At 37.0% G+C, this 17,793-nt stretch overlaps 1 protein-coding gene across 5 annotated transcripts in view; it reads left to right on the forward strand.

Annotated features, from left to right (window-relative positions):
- Positions 1-12,489, forward strand: part of GLCCI1 (glucocorticoid induced 1) — a 57,362-nt gene extending 44,873 nt beyond the window's left edge. For 2 of the 5 annotated variants that reach the window (XM_075082912.1, XM_075082909.1), the window contains exons 6-8: positions 4,566-4,776; positions 10,448-10,568; positions 11,638-12,489. In XM_075082912.1, the coding sequence (XP_074939013.1) occupies positions 4,566-4,776; positions 10,448-10,568; positions 11,638-11,986 (681 nt within the window). In that variant the 3' untranslated portion in view covers positions 11,987-12,489. Of the gene's footprint in view, positions 1-4,565; positions 4,777-10,447; positions 10,569-10,692; positions 10,815-11,637 lie in introns of all 5 variants that reach the window. The other 3 variants (XM_075082913.1, XM_075082914.1, XM_075082910.1) reach the window with 2 other exon arrangements.
- Positions 12,490-17,793: the final 5,304 nt, after the last annotated feature.

Below are 17,793 nucleotides of genomic sequence, written 5' to 3' on the forward strand. Positions count from 1 at the left end.
AGTGTTCTTGATTTTTTTCTATTAGTCTCTCATCTCTCCAATATAAACTTGTCATTTTTTTTAAACTGTTTCTTTGTTCATATATTGAAGTCAGACTAGGTGATATATAGGACAAAAATAAGGTTAAAGCAGTTTTATGGATAGTTGTATGGATATTACTTTAATTACTTTTTAAATTTAGCTCCCAGCGAAAATTTCCTCCCAGCTTCATACTTCCTTGCTTAGTCTTCAGATACACAAATCAATTCAATTCATCTGTTAGACTTGCTTTTTGGTTTTGTAGGGTATGGGGTTACATACTTTCTGTTTTTTGCTGACTTGAATTTTTGTAATCCTACTTCTTAAAAAAATGTATTAATTGATTTGGAATATGTCTTCTGTCTTCCCTTGTGCTGATTTAGTTCTGTTAGTTCTTTGAAACCCTCTTCTTTTTTTTTAATATTTTAATGATAATAGAAATTGTACTTATAAAAGTAAAATTGCTTATAAAAGTAAAAATAATTATTGTAGACATTAGTCTTGTTATTTTTGTGTTTCACAAAAATAGTTGATGATAGAGTAATGTCATGATGTCATTAACTTTTAATAATCTAATTAACCATAAAGTTCAGAGGGATTCCATTGTAAGTGGTCCAAACATTCCAAATATTTCATTCTTTTCATTTTAGCCATGTATATGTATATTTTTTCAGATAATTCATTTTGCTTAGTTAGCTGAAGGTGTTATCTTTTTTCTTTCATAAAACTAAGTTTAAGTTGGCTTTTTTGAATTACTTTTTAATTGCCTCTTTCTTCTCAGGTTTACTAATAAACTGGAATCCATTTTCTAATGCATTTATTCAAAGGTCCTGGATATATTTTCCTTCCTGTTTTATAACTTATTGACTAGCTTTCCAGGAAATTTTGATGGTGTTTCTCTGTTCCCACCATAACTTTTAAGAGGGAACTGGCTTTTGGAGGAGTTGCGATAGGCTTTTGTTCTTTGTCCCATTGTGACTGCACAACATAAATGTTGGAGTCTTTGGTCATGTTCATAGGTGTCCTATTAGGAAAAAAAATATTACTGGAACTATCTTTCAAATATACAGAAGTAATTAGAAATGAAGCAATTTTGTCAGGCTGTCACACAATGTAAGTAAAATGGTTAATGTGTTTCTTGTTTGATTTCTAATGCTTCTGGAAATAGATAGCATGATGGTTTTATGTACCTATCAGAAAACTTAATCCTCTAATAAAAGAACTTTTTCTAATTTGCACAGATGCACAGGATCCTTACTTAAATCTTCACATTCTTCATCTGAAAAGTCTGTTTTTTTCCAAGTGCTCCTTCCCAGGATCCATTATGGGTTTTTGCACTTGCATCTTACCTAATCCATTGGTGACTTCATTGATGCAAGAAGGAAGAAGCACTTTCCTATGTCTGCCTTTGTTCACCAGTCTGGAGAACAGTTTTTAAATCAAAAGCATTGAATGCTTTGTTCTCAAGAAGTTGCATCTGAAATAGATGTAAGGCTTGTGAAGAACAGATTATTTTTAAGTGTCCCATTGGTATATTATATCATAGTAGCGTTCCTGATGCTCCTAAATAGGGTGTTCTTGGTTTTTTTTCCAGCAAAAAGATCGATACTGAAAACAATGTGGTGAATTTTAACAGAGCATTGAGAAATGCATGCTGTTGTCAAATTGAGCATTTCCATACCTTTGCAGGGAGATGAGGGTAGTACGTAACTATATCCAAGAACACGCTGTCCCATAGGGGTTGGCAGGTGTCCTGTCAGAATGCATTTGGCGTAAGGTTAGTACATGACTGGACACTCTTGTGAAGAAAAAAAACAACCCACAAACCAAACCAACAACAAACAACCCCAAAACAACAACAACAACAAAAAAACCCAACCCCAAACCCCCCAGTATCTAGAATGCAGTAATTTCTAGTCATTTTCCATGCATTGAGTAGTATGGAAACTAACAGCAGCTGTACCAAATTAGTCACCCTATTTCTTATGTTCAAAGTTTGTGAGGACTTCAGTTTTTAGAATAGTTGAGGCATGACTCATGGAAAGTAACTTCTGAAGTTTTTTCTTATGTTGATCAAGTTTAATACATAAAGTTTTTAAAAAGTGGAATACTTTTAGTAGATATTTTCATGTAGTTTTTTTGCACTTGTCAAAACTTGGTTTCAATATTAAGGGAAAGATAAATAAAGAAGCACAGTAATCTGAAGTATTTGCTGGCATTTTCTATGCGTTAAAAGTAGTTTTACTTGGAAAGAGTGATAAAGATTTAGCTTTTTCTACTTGTGCGTATGTTTAGAGGCATGTCTAAAAATATAGATAACTTACTGTACCTCAAATTTTAATTCAGTGGAGGTTGAAATATGTGATTTGGGATATACTTCCTGACTATGTAAGACTAGATTGTTCATCCAGGTGTGGAAGAACATCTGTGTTATCCTGCAGTCTTTAATTATGTGATCACTTACTGTTTTTTTCCCCTTCCCTGGAATCCTTGCTTTACCTGTTAGGTAGAGCATAGTATATGCACTTAGTGAGCAGCTGTTCAGTGTTTCTGTTTTCTCCTCATTAGATATAGTGAGCATTAGGACACATTAAACCTTGCTTTGAAGTCAGAAATCTGAATTTCTTCCTGGGTTTTTGCTTCTGTATAATAGGAGAGTGTCTGAAATTTTGTTCTCTTTTTATCACACCTGTGTGAGAAGAAAGGTGATATTATCTACATTTTATGGATGGTGAAACACAAATTCATCAGGCTTCTATAATGTGATTCTTCAGGTAACTCAAGATACTGCATGCCATTTTAGGAGTTTAAAGTGTAGCTCTCATAGTCTCCTTCTGCATCTGTGAATGTTGAAGACTTTTGCAAATCAGTCCTACATAGACTGGGCATCCAGAAAAGGTACCATAAAAGTGAGAGGTTGGTTCAGATGACTTCCTGGCATCTCATAGAATTTTTGTGGTAGAGATGGAAATAAAAATTTTTTTCTGCATGGCAGTTATTTTTTGGTTACGCTAATTGTGAGACTGTTTTCTTTTTACAGCTTCAGTCTTGTTTTCTACCTCTTTCCTGACTGTGTAACAAATGATATTAACGCTTCAGGTCTATCTTATGCACTGAATGAGTCATGGCCTGACGGGGGTGATGGGAATAGCAACATGCAGTCATGTTGTAACGCATATGCAATGTGAACTGAGCTGTTGGAACAGACCACACAACTGTGTCCAAACTCTTCAGCATTTGATGTAGCAACTGTAATGTTCTCTTTATAATGTGTTTCTTTGCTCTTAATTGAAATGTGAAATGGTATTAACTGGAAGGCTCGTAAGAAGAGAAGGGTTTTCCTGCTCTGTTACGTCTGCCTATTTGTATAATATGTGGTGGTTTTCTGGACAGACTGTTGCTGAAACGGGGAGAATGTGATACTTGGCCAATAGGTTTCATGTCCTCATTGCTAGCAGAAGTGTTGGGTTGAATTTTAGGCCCTGGAACAACCTGTTATAGTCCTGGAATATATGGGGAAGAGGAAAGCAATAAAATAAAAACGTTCATTTGAAGTGAGAAGGAAAAAGCCATTAATTTTTTGTAGCTAAAACACTTAAGCTGTTCTCTATGGGTTGAATACAGTCCTCACTGAAGTGAGTATAAAAATGAAATTGAAATCTTGCAGGCATCTTTCCCCCCTTCACTTTTAAGTAAAACTGTAATTCTCATTTGATTTCTTACATTTAAAACAGCTCTGTCTTTCTGATAAAACTAATTTTCCACTGGGAAGGACAAGTAGAGCATGCCAGTGTACCACTATGAACGTTTCTATGCACTATATATTGCAGAATGGGATGCAAGATCACTCTGGCCAGTGCCAGCTAGGCTGATGTGAGCAGGCAGTGCTTACTAGCTTTGGTTTAAGACAAAGATTGCGAACCTTGTATAAGCCTGTGCATCATTTACTTAATTGACATTTTGTCAGAGGTCACCTGATGGAAGTAAAGGATGGAATGCAGAGGGGTACTAGAGAATTATGACTTACTAGCAAAACTTGGATGGTTTCATTTATAAATGTAATTCACTTGGTTGTTATGGCAATCGTATGCCATTGTGTTTGACATTTTCTACGTTCCCTTTTATCCAAATGTGATCTCTGTCGGGGTACTTGTTTTTCTTTCATAATAAGTGACCTTTCCTGAAAATTGTATTATTAAGTATAATTAGAGATTTATTAGTTGAGGAGGTTTGCTTTTTTAAACTATGATAAAAAATACAAAAGCATAATACTAGCATGTGTCGAAATGCGTTTTGGAGTTAACTTCACATTAAGAGGATATAGTTGGCTTGGAACACCTGCACATTGTCCCAGCGTTCAGCCTAATTAATGCATGTTGTGTCCATTATTTTGCATTTTTTTGTGTGTAAAAGTTGTTCTTTCAAAAATGGCTTGTTCGCTGCTCTTAAGGCCTTGCCTCGTTACTTCAGTTATGAGCGCTACAGGCTGACATTGCTTAGGAGTTTGATCTTTATTCTGTAACCTTAATTGCTTGTTTCTCTTGCAGCCTTTGGATATCCCTGATGGTCGAAGGGCCCCATTACCTGCTCACTATCGTAGTAGTAGTACACGAAGCATTGACACTCAGACTCCGTCTGTCCAGGAGCGCAGCAGCAGCTGCAGCAGTCATTCACCATGTGTGTCTCCCTTTTGCCCTCCTGAATCTCAGGATGGGAGTCCTTGCTCAACAGAAGATTTACTCTATGACCGTGATAAAGGTGAGAGTAGAATGGCCCGCCTTTACCTATGGGAGGCATGTGATGTCCTGCTTTTACAACTACCTTCATTTTACTCATTACATCAGTTTTTGTTTTTGTTTGATGGTTGTGGAGGGATTGAGGATTTACCTTAAAATTGGTTTTGTTTGTCTGCATATCTTTTCCCCTCTTGTTTGTGAAACTTCACAAACATCTTCCATAAATACGTCAGAGGAGCACAGCAAACAGTCTTAACTATTTATGAAGATTTTAATGTGAAGAATTCAGACGGTAACATGTTTATTTTTTTAAAAGGTTTCAAGAAGGTTTGTGGTAGTCTATATATTCATCATGGGTGAGTTACTTGCTGGTCAAAATGGTGATGAAGTTTTGGACTGCGTTTAAAAGTACTCTGCTTCTGAACTCTTACATTCCACTTGAATTGGTGAGGAGCTCAGATATGAGTTTGAACAATCTGATGGAGAGTAATTACTTGTCTGTGTATGTTGCATAACAGCCCAAAATTTCTCAATAATTTATATATTTATATGTCAATACCCTGCATTTTTTTCAAAGTCTGTAAAATATCATTAGGTTTTACAGAGGGAGTAAACTGGAGTTTCAATAATTAAGAGTTACTGACACAGCATGTAGTGTGGAAATATAGGCACTAGTGTAAAAAGACTAATTTTTTTTGACAACTGTGTACTAATGAAATTATTCTTGGGCTTCTCTTCAGCTAGGTGTCTCCAGACTGTAGTCTGGAGGGATGCAGGGTTTGGGTAAAACATGCAAGCTAAAAGTAGTAAGTTTTGCAGAAGAAATGAAAACTTTTAAGATTTATCATAGATTTACTAATTAGTTAAGACAGCAGTATTTTGAGATTATAAGTAAGGTAAAGTTTTTTTCTGTAAATATTCTTTGTTTAATAATGCTTAAAGTGATTGGGGAATAAGACTGGGGAAGGCAGCAGGAGAAATACTGGCTTTTCTTGTTTTCTGAAAAGTATTGCGTTCCTGTCTTGGATTTAAAAGGGAGTAGTGGAAAACAAATCCACCTGTCCAAATCCTGAATTGGGGGTGCGTGTGTGCACATGTGTAAGTTAACCACATTAAAGTAAAAGCCTTAGCTCGACATGAGAGTTGGCCATGCTCCAAAAATAACAGAGATATTACCCCCACCCCTTCTCTTTCTTATAATATGCATATGAATTGTAATGTGTTGTCAGGACTGAGTCACTGTAGAGGCATCCACTAAGGTATTAGCACCCAAGGAAACACCTTGACAGGTAAACTTTTTCATATATGTCCTCATAACAAATGTAAGTTAAAAAGTGAGGAAGTGAAAAGAATACTTCCTTTTGCAGTTAGTACTCGGTTATCACAGTAATTGGAATTCTCAGTGGTACTTTATTGTCAGTAGTGAGTGAAGACAGTTTGAAATAGTGCATCTAACCTTCTCAATTCTTTTCAAGGGTTTTTAGCTCCTGTCTTGGATTTCTGAACAGCTAATTGGGGTTAAAATTTATTGCTGAACTTCACAATGAATAGATAATTATTTGTGGATTTTGGATTTAAGACTGGCTTTAATGCTAGGTTTGTATCAAAAGTCTGCTTTAGTAGTAGTGTATAGGTAATGGTGATAAACAGCTTTGTAAAGTTAATATAATTGCATTTTTGAATTAGTTTAAATAAGGTACTTAATACTGTGCTTATGAAAGATAAAAGCTTGAACTGCTCTTCACAACTTTGTTCTTCAAGGACAAGAGACAAACTCGAAAAATGCCTTGCAGTTTTCCAAGAGAAAGTAATTTGTTCAGAGGTTGTAAAAGCATAGTCAGAAAGGCGCCTGTTACTCTCAGATCATTAAGATCCCACAGGCCGGTTGTTCTGAAGAAGAATGTTATCTTCAGAATAGTTACATTATAGATAAATGAGGGGTATAGGTGGAAATTATAAGGGAATAGCAAGTTTTGAGACAAAGTTTACTAACATCTGTTGTGGAAGTTAACTGCTTTATGAAACAAAACTCACAAAGTTTTTCACACCTTCATTGTAAAGGCTTTTGTGATGCTGGAATAAAACTGTTGTGAGTTTACTGTGAGGCCTGTTAAGTTTTGAAAAATGCATTGTATAACCAAATGTAGATATTTTAGACCCAAGATACTTTTCTGTTACTTTTCTCAAGCTGAGGTTTTCTTTTCCTCTCTATGGGAATAACTTGGCTTTACCATTAAAAAATATAATTATCAGCGTCATGAATGCTCCTGAGTGTGTTGCTGAATCGGAAAGGAAGGTTAGTAGTTCGAGAGACATGAGCAGTGAGAGGAGCCAGCGCTCTGTACAGACAGAGCACTGCTTTACATTTCTAAAGCATCTTTTATTTCTTGTGCAAAGCTGTGCTTTGGCCTGAGGCCCTCACAGCTGCTCTTTGGACTGTATCAGCTGTTTGGTTTACATTTCTGCAAGAAGCTGCTAGATCTATTGAATTTTTTTAAAAAAAGTGAAAGCTAAATTTCAGAAAAGGCCCACAATGCTGCTCGGAATGGAGCAGTGATACTAAGTGGTATTGATTGGAATAGAGAGGGAAGGGTGGGAGAGAAGTTATTTTAATGGCACCTGGCTTTATGATTTTGTTTTCAAATATCAGCCCGTTGCAAGGTAAGTGACTGCCTTGCTGCGTTAAAGCTGCCGATTTCACTAGGTCTGTTTCATGATACTCTGGTCCGTGAGACTGTAATTCAGAGTGCTACGTGGCATACTTAGCAACTGTGGCAGAGGTAAAGTTCAAAGGCATCCTAAGACACAAGCAGATGAAGTTTGGGGGGCTTTGTACAAAATGTGATTCATAGTTTTTATAATGAAAATTGTGTATAAAGTTTTTGGGTAGTCTTAAGAAAACAAAGGTATTTTTTGAAGCTATCAAAACAGATCCCAAGGCTCACTGGCAAAGTTTCTTGTTTCCTTTAAGTTTTGTCACTCAAATTCTTTTACAGATTCTTTTTCAGTTTGCCTCTTTTGTTGCTTTAGTATGTGCAAGCTAAAATATATGTTATTAAGTCTTCAGTATTTCTAGCGTTTAATTGCAATCTTAAACATTTTCTAGGTAACAGAATATACCCATTTTGAATATTTGTGTTTAGAAATTCTGTGTAATAAGGCTCTGTATTGTCTGCTATGTGGTTATGGTAACAAAACTCCCTTTAAAGGTTATGTCTGTTAATCTTCAATCATTGTCATCTTAATGAAGTTTGATTAGTTGGCTGACATATGCCAGCAGAGCACACCCTACTGGTGGAAGCGTGGAAGGTGCGGACGTGTCCTCTGATGTGAAGGCTCATACATTGCAGCCTCTGAGACAGTAAAAAAATAAATGTGTAACTAGCACAGTTTGAGAATACACATTTGCAATGTCATTAAGGATTAATAATGGGACAGTTTAGCACTTAAGAGCTTATAGGGTACACGTGTGGAGGCTGGCTTAAGTTGTAAATTCCACCTCTTACCACTTTAATTTGTGGCTTATTTTCCCAGTACCCTTCCGTTCTTGCACTGCTGCTGTACGTGTAGAACCAACACCAAGCTTGTACATGGGAGCCTCCTGATAACCACATGTAATTTTCAAATAGTAGTGTGGTGTGTGTTTGGTCAAAATGAAAAGCTAACACTTAGTAAGCTTCAAAAGCAGGGAGGGTAAAGAGAGAAACAGAATGGTTAAATTATAAAACATACTTTTTTTTTTTTTTACTGGTTTAACAGCTGTCTTGTATAGAAAGTTTCAGCCAGACAGGGCTAAATAAACCAAAAACTTGATTGAAAACTGAACTGGCTGGACAAGACTCTAAATCTTCCAAGAACTGACTTAACTTTGAATTCAGTTTGATTCTTTCCTTGGATGTACTTCCATGGTTTTCCACTATTTGGTGGAATGAACAGTAGCACATTTTATGTCTCAAATTTTTTAAATAGAAACTTGGATCTTCAATTTTAAATATTAGAAGGAGGAAACAAACTGTCTGAGTTCTGTTAATGATTTCTGTGTTTGGAATGGGCTGTGTGGGCCAACAGTGGAAAGATGCCAACAGGACCATCGTGCTCCCAGCTTGGCAAATATCTGTATTATCTCTAAGCTTTTTCTGCATTCATACAGTTAACACCTAAAACTCTGTAAATAGAAGTTCTGCATTCACTCTACAGCAGGAACGAACGAGCTGAATAATCAATACACTACTGAGGGTTCACTTCAACTGTTTTGGTTTCCACACACACCCCCCCATATCTTTCGTAGTAAATCTCCAAAGAGAAGTATGACATTTGACTTGATTTGTGTCTTGTTGTAACAGGAAGCAGAAATATTTCAAAACTTCTAATGATTAGCCTTTGTATTTGAGTCATGGTTATAAGAAAGTTTATGTAGTTACTGTTTGCAAGCTGTTAAAGACAACGTTTTATGCTTCAGTGAATCTAGGTCATAGTGCTTGAAGCTTTGGTTTTCCACTGTTGCTGAAAAGGCACACATGAACAACAGCAGAACAAACAAAGGTATCTGAGTTAAAAATGGTAAGGTACCCCACATCCGTGGAAAGACTCAAAAGGAGCTACCAGAAAAAAAAAGTAAAAAGCAGTTATTTCTCTCCAAATAAGGTGTGTTTATAAGTTGGGGGATCTTTAACCTTGCCATTTCATTTCATTTTTTTAATTGTAAGTCCAAGCAGAGAACAGGGAGCCACTAATACTAGCCTGAAATAGATGTTGCTCTTTGAAAAGGTAGAAGCCACTGCAGAAAGCTGATTTTCTGTAATTATTTTTGTACCTACTTTATTTCCTTACTGCATTGAATATCATGTTGCAAGATGAGTATTTAAAGTGAACCCTTTCATAGTCTTAATTTTTCAAACTTTTGTGCTTCTGTTATTACCAGAGTTGAGCCTTCTTTCTTATATTTTCCAAGAACTACAAAGAAATCTGCCTATTGCCTTGTGTCCTAGATCTAAGTGTGTCTAGTGAAATATACACAGGCGGCTAGAGTTACAAAGAATACCTATATCATATAGTTAGTAGCGATGAGAGAATTGAATTGTGGAAGCTTTATTGTGGATACTAAAGCAACTTCACAATTGTGAAGCAAGTAAGGTAGGACGTTGTAATGATGAGGTATCAGTACCTGCGTTACAAACATGCTTTGTTTCTTCACAACTTCTGAACTATTCATGAGACTAATGAGGTCAATATTCCAGTGAAGAATTGTGTTTTAAAATGAGATACATGCTGTATACACACAGTTTCAATAACCGTGTTTATACAGTGAGAAGGCATATTATCATTACCACTCATAATTCTGCTGCATGTATTATGCATATTACCTCGTTCATTTATGTTTTTTGAAATACATAATAAAGAACGTATTTGTTTCCAGGATCACAGCTCTGCTTTGTTCCAGTTGCAGTGTTCTGGATAAAAATATCCTCCTGTTATGTGTTGTTATATGATAGATTACTGCTGCACTGAAGCTTTTATTCGGAAGAAATGTGCTATACAAGGGTGTTAGAAATAGCCTGCAATAAAGGAAGCATTGTGGTAGAAGCAAACCGGCATAGTGGCTAGATTGTGAAAAAAAGGCATCTTGTTCGGAAATCGAGTTTAATTAAAAAGCACTCTCAATCTCTAGTAATATAACTGCTTTAAATTTTCAGACAGTGGGAGTAGCTCACCGTTGCCCAAGTATGCCTCATCTCCCAAACCAAACAACAGCTACATGTTCAAACGAGAGCCCCCAGAGGGATGTGAGCGAGTGAAGGTCTTTGAGGAAATGTCGTAAGTAATGCCTTTTATATCAGCTGGTATCTGCAAAGCAGTAAACCTGTTTACTGAGCCTATTCAACTGCAGATGAATAAACTATTCCAGCTGATGAGTTTTTCAGGAGCAAACTATTCTTAGAGTTTGTACAGAAGAGAAGTTGAAGTGTTCACGTTGGTTTGAAGAGGAAATGGAGTCTTTTATGCTTGAACTCTTTTTGTGCATTTATAAAAGGCAACAAAAATCCAAGCAGAAAAGATAAGGTACATTTAATTTCCTAAGCATTTATAAACCTCTTTCCATATATTTTTTTAATTAGCTTTTTAAATGTTCATGGCTTAAAACAAAAATTCTCCTTGTCATAATTCTTTGTTTCAAGCATAGGTTACATTTTGATACGTATAAAACATACTAAGTAGAATGAAACCTACGTAAAGTGTTTGTAGACGGTAGTATCCTTATGGCATAGACTTTGCTCAATATTTTTACTGAGCAAGAAATTGGAAATCAAACTCTTGGACACCATGTCTTTTTCTCCTAGACCCAGCAGTATTTGAGCACTTGCTGTTGAGGTTGCATGCGTAGCTCCTGTGGATGAAAGAATTAAGGAGGAGATGTTTCTTGCTCTAACAGCATTCTTTGCCTGCTGGATGGTGAAGGAGCAATGTTGGGTTGTGGAGGAAGCCTCCAGACAAATTATGGAATATGGGAAAGGAGAGATCTACTTAATGGAGGTTCTTAAAGGGATTTAATATGGCTAAATATGTTGTTGCTGCATTGTTTTTATTAAAGAAGAATTTGTGCCATTCTAAATTACCGCGGCATTTTTTCATGTGCATATGTACTGCAGATTTTTCTTGCTGGAAGTTGCATGTTTATCCAGTAACTATCAAGTCCTTTTTGTGACGGTACTGTTTTTAATGCTGTGGATCAGTTAGCTGACTACCAATATGGAAGATGTTTGCCCCTCTGTCCAATTAATCCCATTCCTTGTCATTCACATTTTAGCAATGTGTAGAACCACAAAGTTCATGACGTATAAAACATCTTGGTTGGCCAGGTATATAATCTTTTTTCTTGTTGTAGGTCTCGGCAGCCTGTCTCAGCCCCTCTCTTTTCATGTCCTGACAAAAACAAGGTTAATTTCATCCCAACCGGATCAGCTTTCTGTCCTGTAAAACTTCTGGGTCCCCTCCTTCCTGCTTCAGACCTGACGCTGAAGAACTCTCCAAACTCTGGTCAAAGCACAGCTTTGAGCACCCTGACTGTTGAGCAGCTTTCATCTCGGGTCTCTTTCTCATCTCTGTCAGATGACACCAGCACAATGGACTCTACAGAGGTCCCGGTACAGCAACTGTCCCAACAGCAGCAGCCGCTTTTGCAAGAAATTCAGACTGAAGACCATTCCTCTCCTCAGAGCTATGTGTTAATCTAGACCAAGGTGGAGCAGGCCTCTGCCCTGAAACAAGGATTGAGGAGGTGATAGTTCAGATACATCTGCATGAGGTGGCAACCTTTCCGAACAACATGGAATACTTAGCAGCATTTGAAAAAAATATCTCAACGCTGTTCTTGGCAGGGACAGAATTCATATTCAGCATTTTTTGTGAGAAAGCAGTAATGCCTGCAGAATCCATATATCATTAAGCGTTTTAAGTGGAGACTATGCATTTCATAGTATGTTTGACCAGATTAGTACTGTGTCCTGTGTTCTGTTTCAAATTCTACAGTATAAATAAGCTCTATATATATATATAAAAAAAAAAAAAGTTGCCTGTCTGAATAGAAAATGTCTTGCTGTGTTGTGTCCTATGGAAAATACTGTACTTCAGGATTATGTTTACAATTGATCCAGGTGTTTATGTTTCTAACTTCTGTAATACACACAATGCAAAAAAAAAAAAAAAAAAAATGGCCACAACAGTTGCACAGTGCCCACCCTATGGCCTAGCTTCAGGTACTTCTCTCGAAGTGTAAACTCAGGTAACTTGGAATGTATATCATATTGGGATATAAAATATTTTACAGCTACAAAGCTAAAGAGGGAACATCACTCTTTTGCCTTTCCTTATTTTATGCATTAATATTTCCTCATTACATTCCACTTTCTTGGAATAAGTGCATTCAGATCCAGGTGAACGATGACCCTGGACATGGGTGAACATGAGGAGAACCAGCAAATCTGTGATGTATATCACTTTTTCATGTGCTTACAAGCAAAACAACTGTTGCATTTACTGTCATTTCAATATACGTAAAAATGTGGCATTTAAACGTTTCAGGTGTTGCTCCGTTAATGACTGTTAAAACTGTTGCAAATAAAGTATTCAGTACTAGGCTGTACATGAGAAACATTCCACATTGTGTGTGAGAGGATTTTGAAAGACAAGAATGTTTTTGTTCAAGGACAGAAATTCTTTCAGGTTTCGCAGGGGGTGATGGGGATTTCCTCTCACGTTTTTGTTGGCAGTTAAGGATGTGAAATGCTACTGTTACCGTCTAAAAGTCAAATTAATGTTTAGTTTCTCTTTTGGAAATTTTAATTAATTTGCTGGTTGGAAATAGGTTTTCAGATTTTGTCAAGCAGTGTTAGATGAGCGGCATTTTATTTATGTAGTGAGCAATTGTGTTTGGATTAAAGTCCAAAAGTAGCAAGTGGGTGTTCTAAGAGGGGTGGGGAAAACAATAGTTTTAAGTTCATGTTACTTAATCGAAGCTTCTCCCATAACTTTCAGTTACTTAAGTTGTGTGTGTAAAAGTGTCTTTTCCCCCCTCCTTAAGTGTGAATTAAAAAAAAAAAAATCCTTGTAAAATAATCCTGGTTTTGCAGCCTGGACACTTTCTCAAAATAGTACACGGCAAGAACTGGTTATTGGTGCTCTTCTATTGTACTGGAACAAGAGGAGCGTTGCTTTCAGAGATAATTTCCTGTGATACAAAGAGGACCCCAAAGGCAAAATAAACTTGATGTTCTTGCTCCGTTGCTTTCAGCTCAGTGAAACTGCATTTATGCTGTCTGCTCCTAAGAGAATAAGGTTCACCTTTTCCAGGAATTGAAGAGATTAGTAGCCTGCAGCTACTGAGCATTTAAACTTGCTCTATTATGTTTTTTTCCTCTTTGAAGATGAGATTGGAGGGGGGTAAGAGTGAGCCACCAATAACTACTCACTAAATATGTGCTTTCTTTGGAGATAAAGCATCATTTCCTTTTTATTACTGAGGTTTTGTTAATACTCTGTTGCAAGGTGGAATTTGCAGCCTATAAAACAGTCAGTGTTTTTTGACTCCCCTTGCAGAAAGTACAGAAGGAGAAAGAGATCTGTCTATAACCATTTTCATGTGAAAAACCTTCTTGAAACACAACAGCCATCTTTAACCCTACTAATCTCAGGCCTAGGTGAAAACACTATATATTTTATAGACTGAAGATAAAGGGGAGAAAATACTCGTGATGTAAGTATGGATTCCTTTTAATATTTTTCTTTCTAGATTAACATTGCAGAATGATGACCTTTTTATGCGCTCTGGTTATGTCCAGATAAGAAATCATAGTCTCAGTTATTGGTGTTAGGTTACCAAGGGGTGTGATGAGTGGTTTTTAGATCAGTGATGAACTCTGTACAATATTTGCAATGCCATTACATGTTGTTCTTATTTTTTCCACGAGAAACTAAATATTAATTAAATTGCACATTTGTTCTTAGCAGATTTGAAGGTTTTGAACCAAATGTGTTGAAGCTAATGCTTTGCCATGTAAATTTCCCAGCAGTTGTTTATCTCAATTGTATTCTACATCCAGCTGTAGAAATTTGTCAAATATTGTTTAAAGTTTTGTACATAGTTGTACTGTTATTTCTAGCCACTGTGCTGAACAGTATTCAAGTTATCACATAATATTGCTTTACACAAGGAAATGTGTGGCTTTTGTTTTGTATTTTTTTGGTATAGAAGGTCCTGTGTCTTATTTAAATAAAAAAGGGGGGTGGGGGGGTGACACACAGAAGCAGTGGTTCATTTATTTGTTTTGGAAACTCTGTATGAAACACCATAGAATGAGATTAAAGTTTAATATTGTTCCAAATTTACATCTATAATAATGTCAACCATGTATTTTTGACTAGTGTGCTCTGTCTTCAAGAATAAGATAATCTCTTATCTGTTGGTTTTTGCATAACACTGTTCTAGAGAGGAAAAAAAATCTAAAAATATCTGAATGCTTAAATATGCTTTAAAAATAGCATATTTTATTTCTGCATATGATGAGGTTTCTCTCTCTTCAGAGCATAGAAAAAAAAAAAGTTAAGTGTTATTGGAAACTGTGTATCCACTGCTGTGTTTGTGGTATGGCTAATTTCACGTTATCTGTTGAAAATTATGAAAGCCATTAGATGTTTCACTATGTGAAACTAAACTAAACCCCTAAAGGATGTGGTATAAATCTACTGACAGTCTTGGTTTCATGTTGTTTTGTATGAGTCAAATGATTGTCATTTGACTTGCAGAATAATTCTTTCCAGATGGGGGGTGAGGGGGAGGGAGGAAGAAAGAAGAATAATATTTAAATACATGCAAATCCTCCAAAGTCAGTGTTTACTGAGGAGCACTATGGCAATGACCAACAAGAGTGGTTTAATGCTTATTATCAGTAAGTGGAAATTTAAGTTTTCAGCATCCCAAAGATTACAAGGTTTCGATGTGACTGTTAAAAACATGAACTGAAAGTTAACTGAAAGTGCTGAAAGTCTGGAGCCTCAAAGGATGTAGTATCCCACCCTGCTATGAAAATGCTTCATGTCCTTCAGTCAGAAACGGCTTGGTTTCAGGCATTTCATCATCAGCTCGTAGTGCTTGCTAGGAAAAGCTTTGTGGACTGCCTTGCCCTCTAAATGTATTTGGTTGCCCCAGTTTCAGGCTCTCCTTGCGTGGGAGAGCATTCTTTTCTCAAGAAGTACTTTGACAAAAGCATGTAGCTCACCCTGAGAAGGTGTGATGCAACTTGTACCACAGGCAACTTTTCGCCATCCCTGTTAACCTCGGCCTCGCCTGGTGAGTTACGGTTGTGGTAATGTGCCACTTCCACATAAGCCACGCTTCAAAGTTGTGTGCTTTGTGCAATTCACTGCCTACGTCTTCCTCAAAGCCAAGACAAGCAGTCTGAAAAGGGCTGAGAGTAGAGAGCTAATGAAATAATTTTGCCTTGTGTCCCTGCTTTGTGACTAAAAGATCTTCCTCAACTTGAATGTTATGTCTTCTAGCAATTCGTGGCTCTAGAAATGGACTCTTCAGAGACTGGAGGACTGTGCAAGGGGAGCCCTTGGCTATGTATGCTGAGGGTAGGGGGAATAGATAGTGACCTGCTTGTTTTACGAAGCAGGGTGCTGTCAGGGAAATGATTTATGGCTTCCTGAAGAAATCAGCTCTTGGGAAGGGCCAGATATTGGCCCAGGAGTAGAGCCTTGGTATCTTCACAGTATTTAAAAATAAGCCTGGAGTAATACAAAATAAACACAAGAAACTGAATGGATTAGAGATGTTGGCTGACACCGCAGTTGCAAATGAAGACCACTGAGGCTTAGCAAGCTAGCTCCTGGCCTTACTCCGTGGTAATGGGTTGATACCTTCATCTGTTACTTGAGGTAAAATCCAGGCAGCTTTAAGATGATAGATGACTAGTAGAAGTATAAATCAATTCCTGTTGTAGAACAGCCTGGCTTGCTTTGCAAAATATAGCCATGCAAACAGAAATTTGAGGCTACACAACTGGGAAGAAATAACCATAGTTCCTGCAGTGTGTTTCCAGAACTGAAATGCAAGGAAAAAGTGAGTGAAAGCTGGGAAAGAACATCCATTACTGGGATGTACACGTACAGCCATTTGTGGTTGGTGCTTGGCTAAAGGAGGTTGTTTGATCAAAGGTTGTCATGCAATTAAAATATGTGTATCTTGTCTCTGTTTGCATTAGTGTAACCAGTCCTGGAAAACTGTAGAGTTCAGGAGAGACTGTAAAAGGCTGGCGAAGGCTCAGGGAAGAGCTATAGGAATGAGTGAGGTACTGGAAAAAACACACAGCAAGGTTCTGAAGGAGCTCACCATGTTTAACTTAACAGTTGAGGAGTGACTTAATTTGCGTTAGTAAATACATAGGAAATACTTAGTAATGAGCTACTTAACACACATGGACTACTAAACTAGAGCAATAAGAAAATGAAGCTGATGAATATACACTAGAAACGTGGGTTTATTTGAGCACTAAGGATAGTTAGGTACTGAACCTTCTTGCAAAGGTGGATTTTTTCAGGTACTGGGGATGTCCTTAGAGAAGATATTTTTATATGCCTTACTAACTCATGATTATTTGAGGCTTTTTACATATCAGTTGACTTTAAAGAGGTAGGGTTTTTTTAACTACCGTAAGCATTCTTGCCTCACTGAAAAAGTAGCATCCTGCAATATTTTTAACTAGGGAATTAACACTTTTTTAAAAACTCTGGAATAGCTCTTTGAAGATAATTTCTGGCTGCTGAACATTTTTGGTTTGTGTCACACATGAATGAAGTCTCCAGTAAAGCAGAAGTGGTCGAGTAGCTTTACAGTTGTTTTGATTTCTGTCACCTCAATAACACCATAATTTTGTAGAGATGACAAGAAACTGGAGAGTAGGTGGTGTCTTTTTGGTGTGCAACAGGTCACAGAAACAGTGTGTCACTCCAGTGGGGCTGATAGGAAAACGCGGATCGAGAAGGTAGTGTTTCCTTAGTAAAGACCGCAATTGGAAGTGAGTGAATGTGCAAGTTCAACTGCCAATTCAATTGACAACAAGAAAGAATAGCAATCAAGTGAAGCTAGATCGAGAGATGACCCCTTTTTACAGAAGAACTTGAAATTTTATCTCAGGTTGTAACAAGTTCTGGTGTTAAATTGGCTGCCTTGAGCTGTGGCCTGGAAGCTCAGCTGCAGAGGAGCTGGAAGCCTGGGAGAAAAGGAAGTTGTGTAATCTTTTTTTTACCTCTTGAATTGGAGACTGAGCTTGTTAACAGAGCACAATTAGGCTAATAACTGTGCCTGTAGAAAAATAAGTTCTGGGGTTTTTAATTTTTTTTTTTCCTGTGCGTGCGACTATGTGTGTAGTGAAGTGTGTGGTTAAACTTTGCAGAGATTTGTTGAGCTGTTGGTTGAGAAACAGGGTTTGCTCAGGGCAATGTACGTTTAGTAATACTCATGGTAATCTGTTTATTGTAGCCT

Source organism: Phalacrocorax aristotelis, chromosome 2, assembly GCF_949628215.1.
Source record: "Phalacrocorax aristotelis chromosome 2, bGulAri2.1, whole genome shotgun sequence".
Lineage (NCBI taxonomy): Eukaryota > Metazoa > Chordata > Aves > Suliformes > Phalacrocoracidae > Phalacrocorax > Phalacrocorax aristotelis.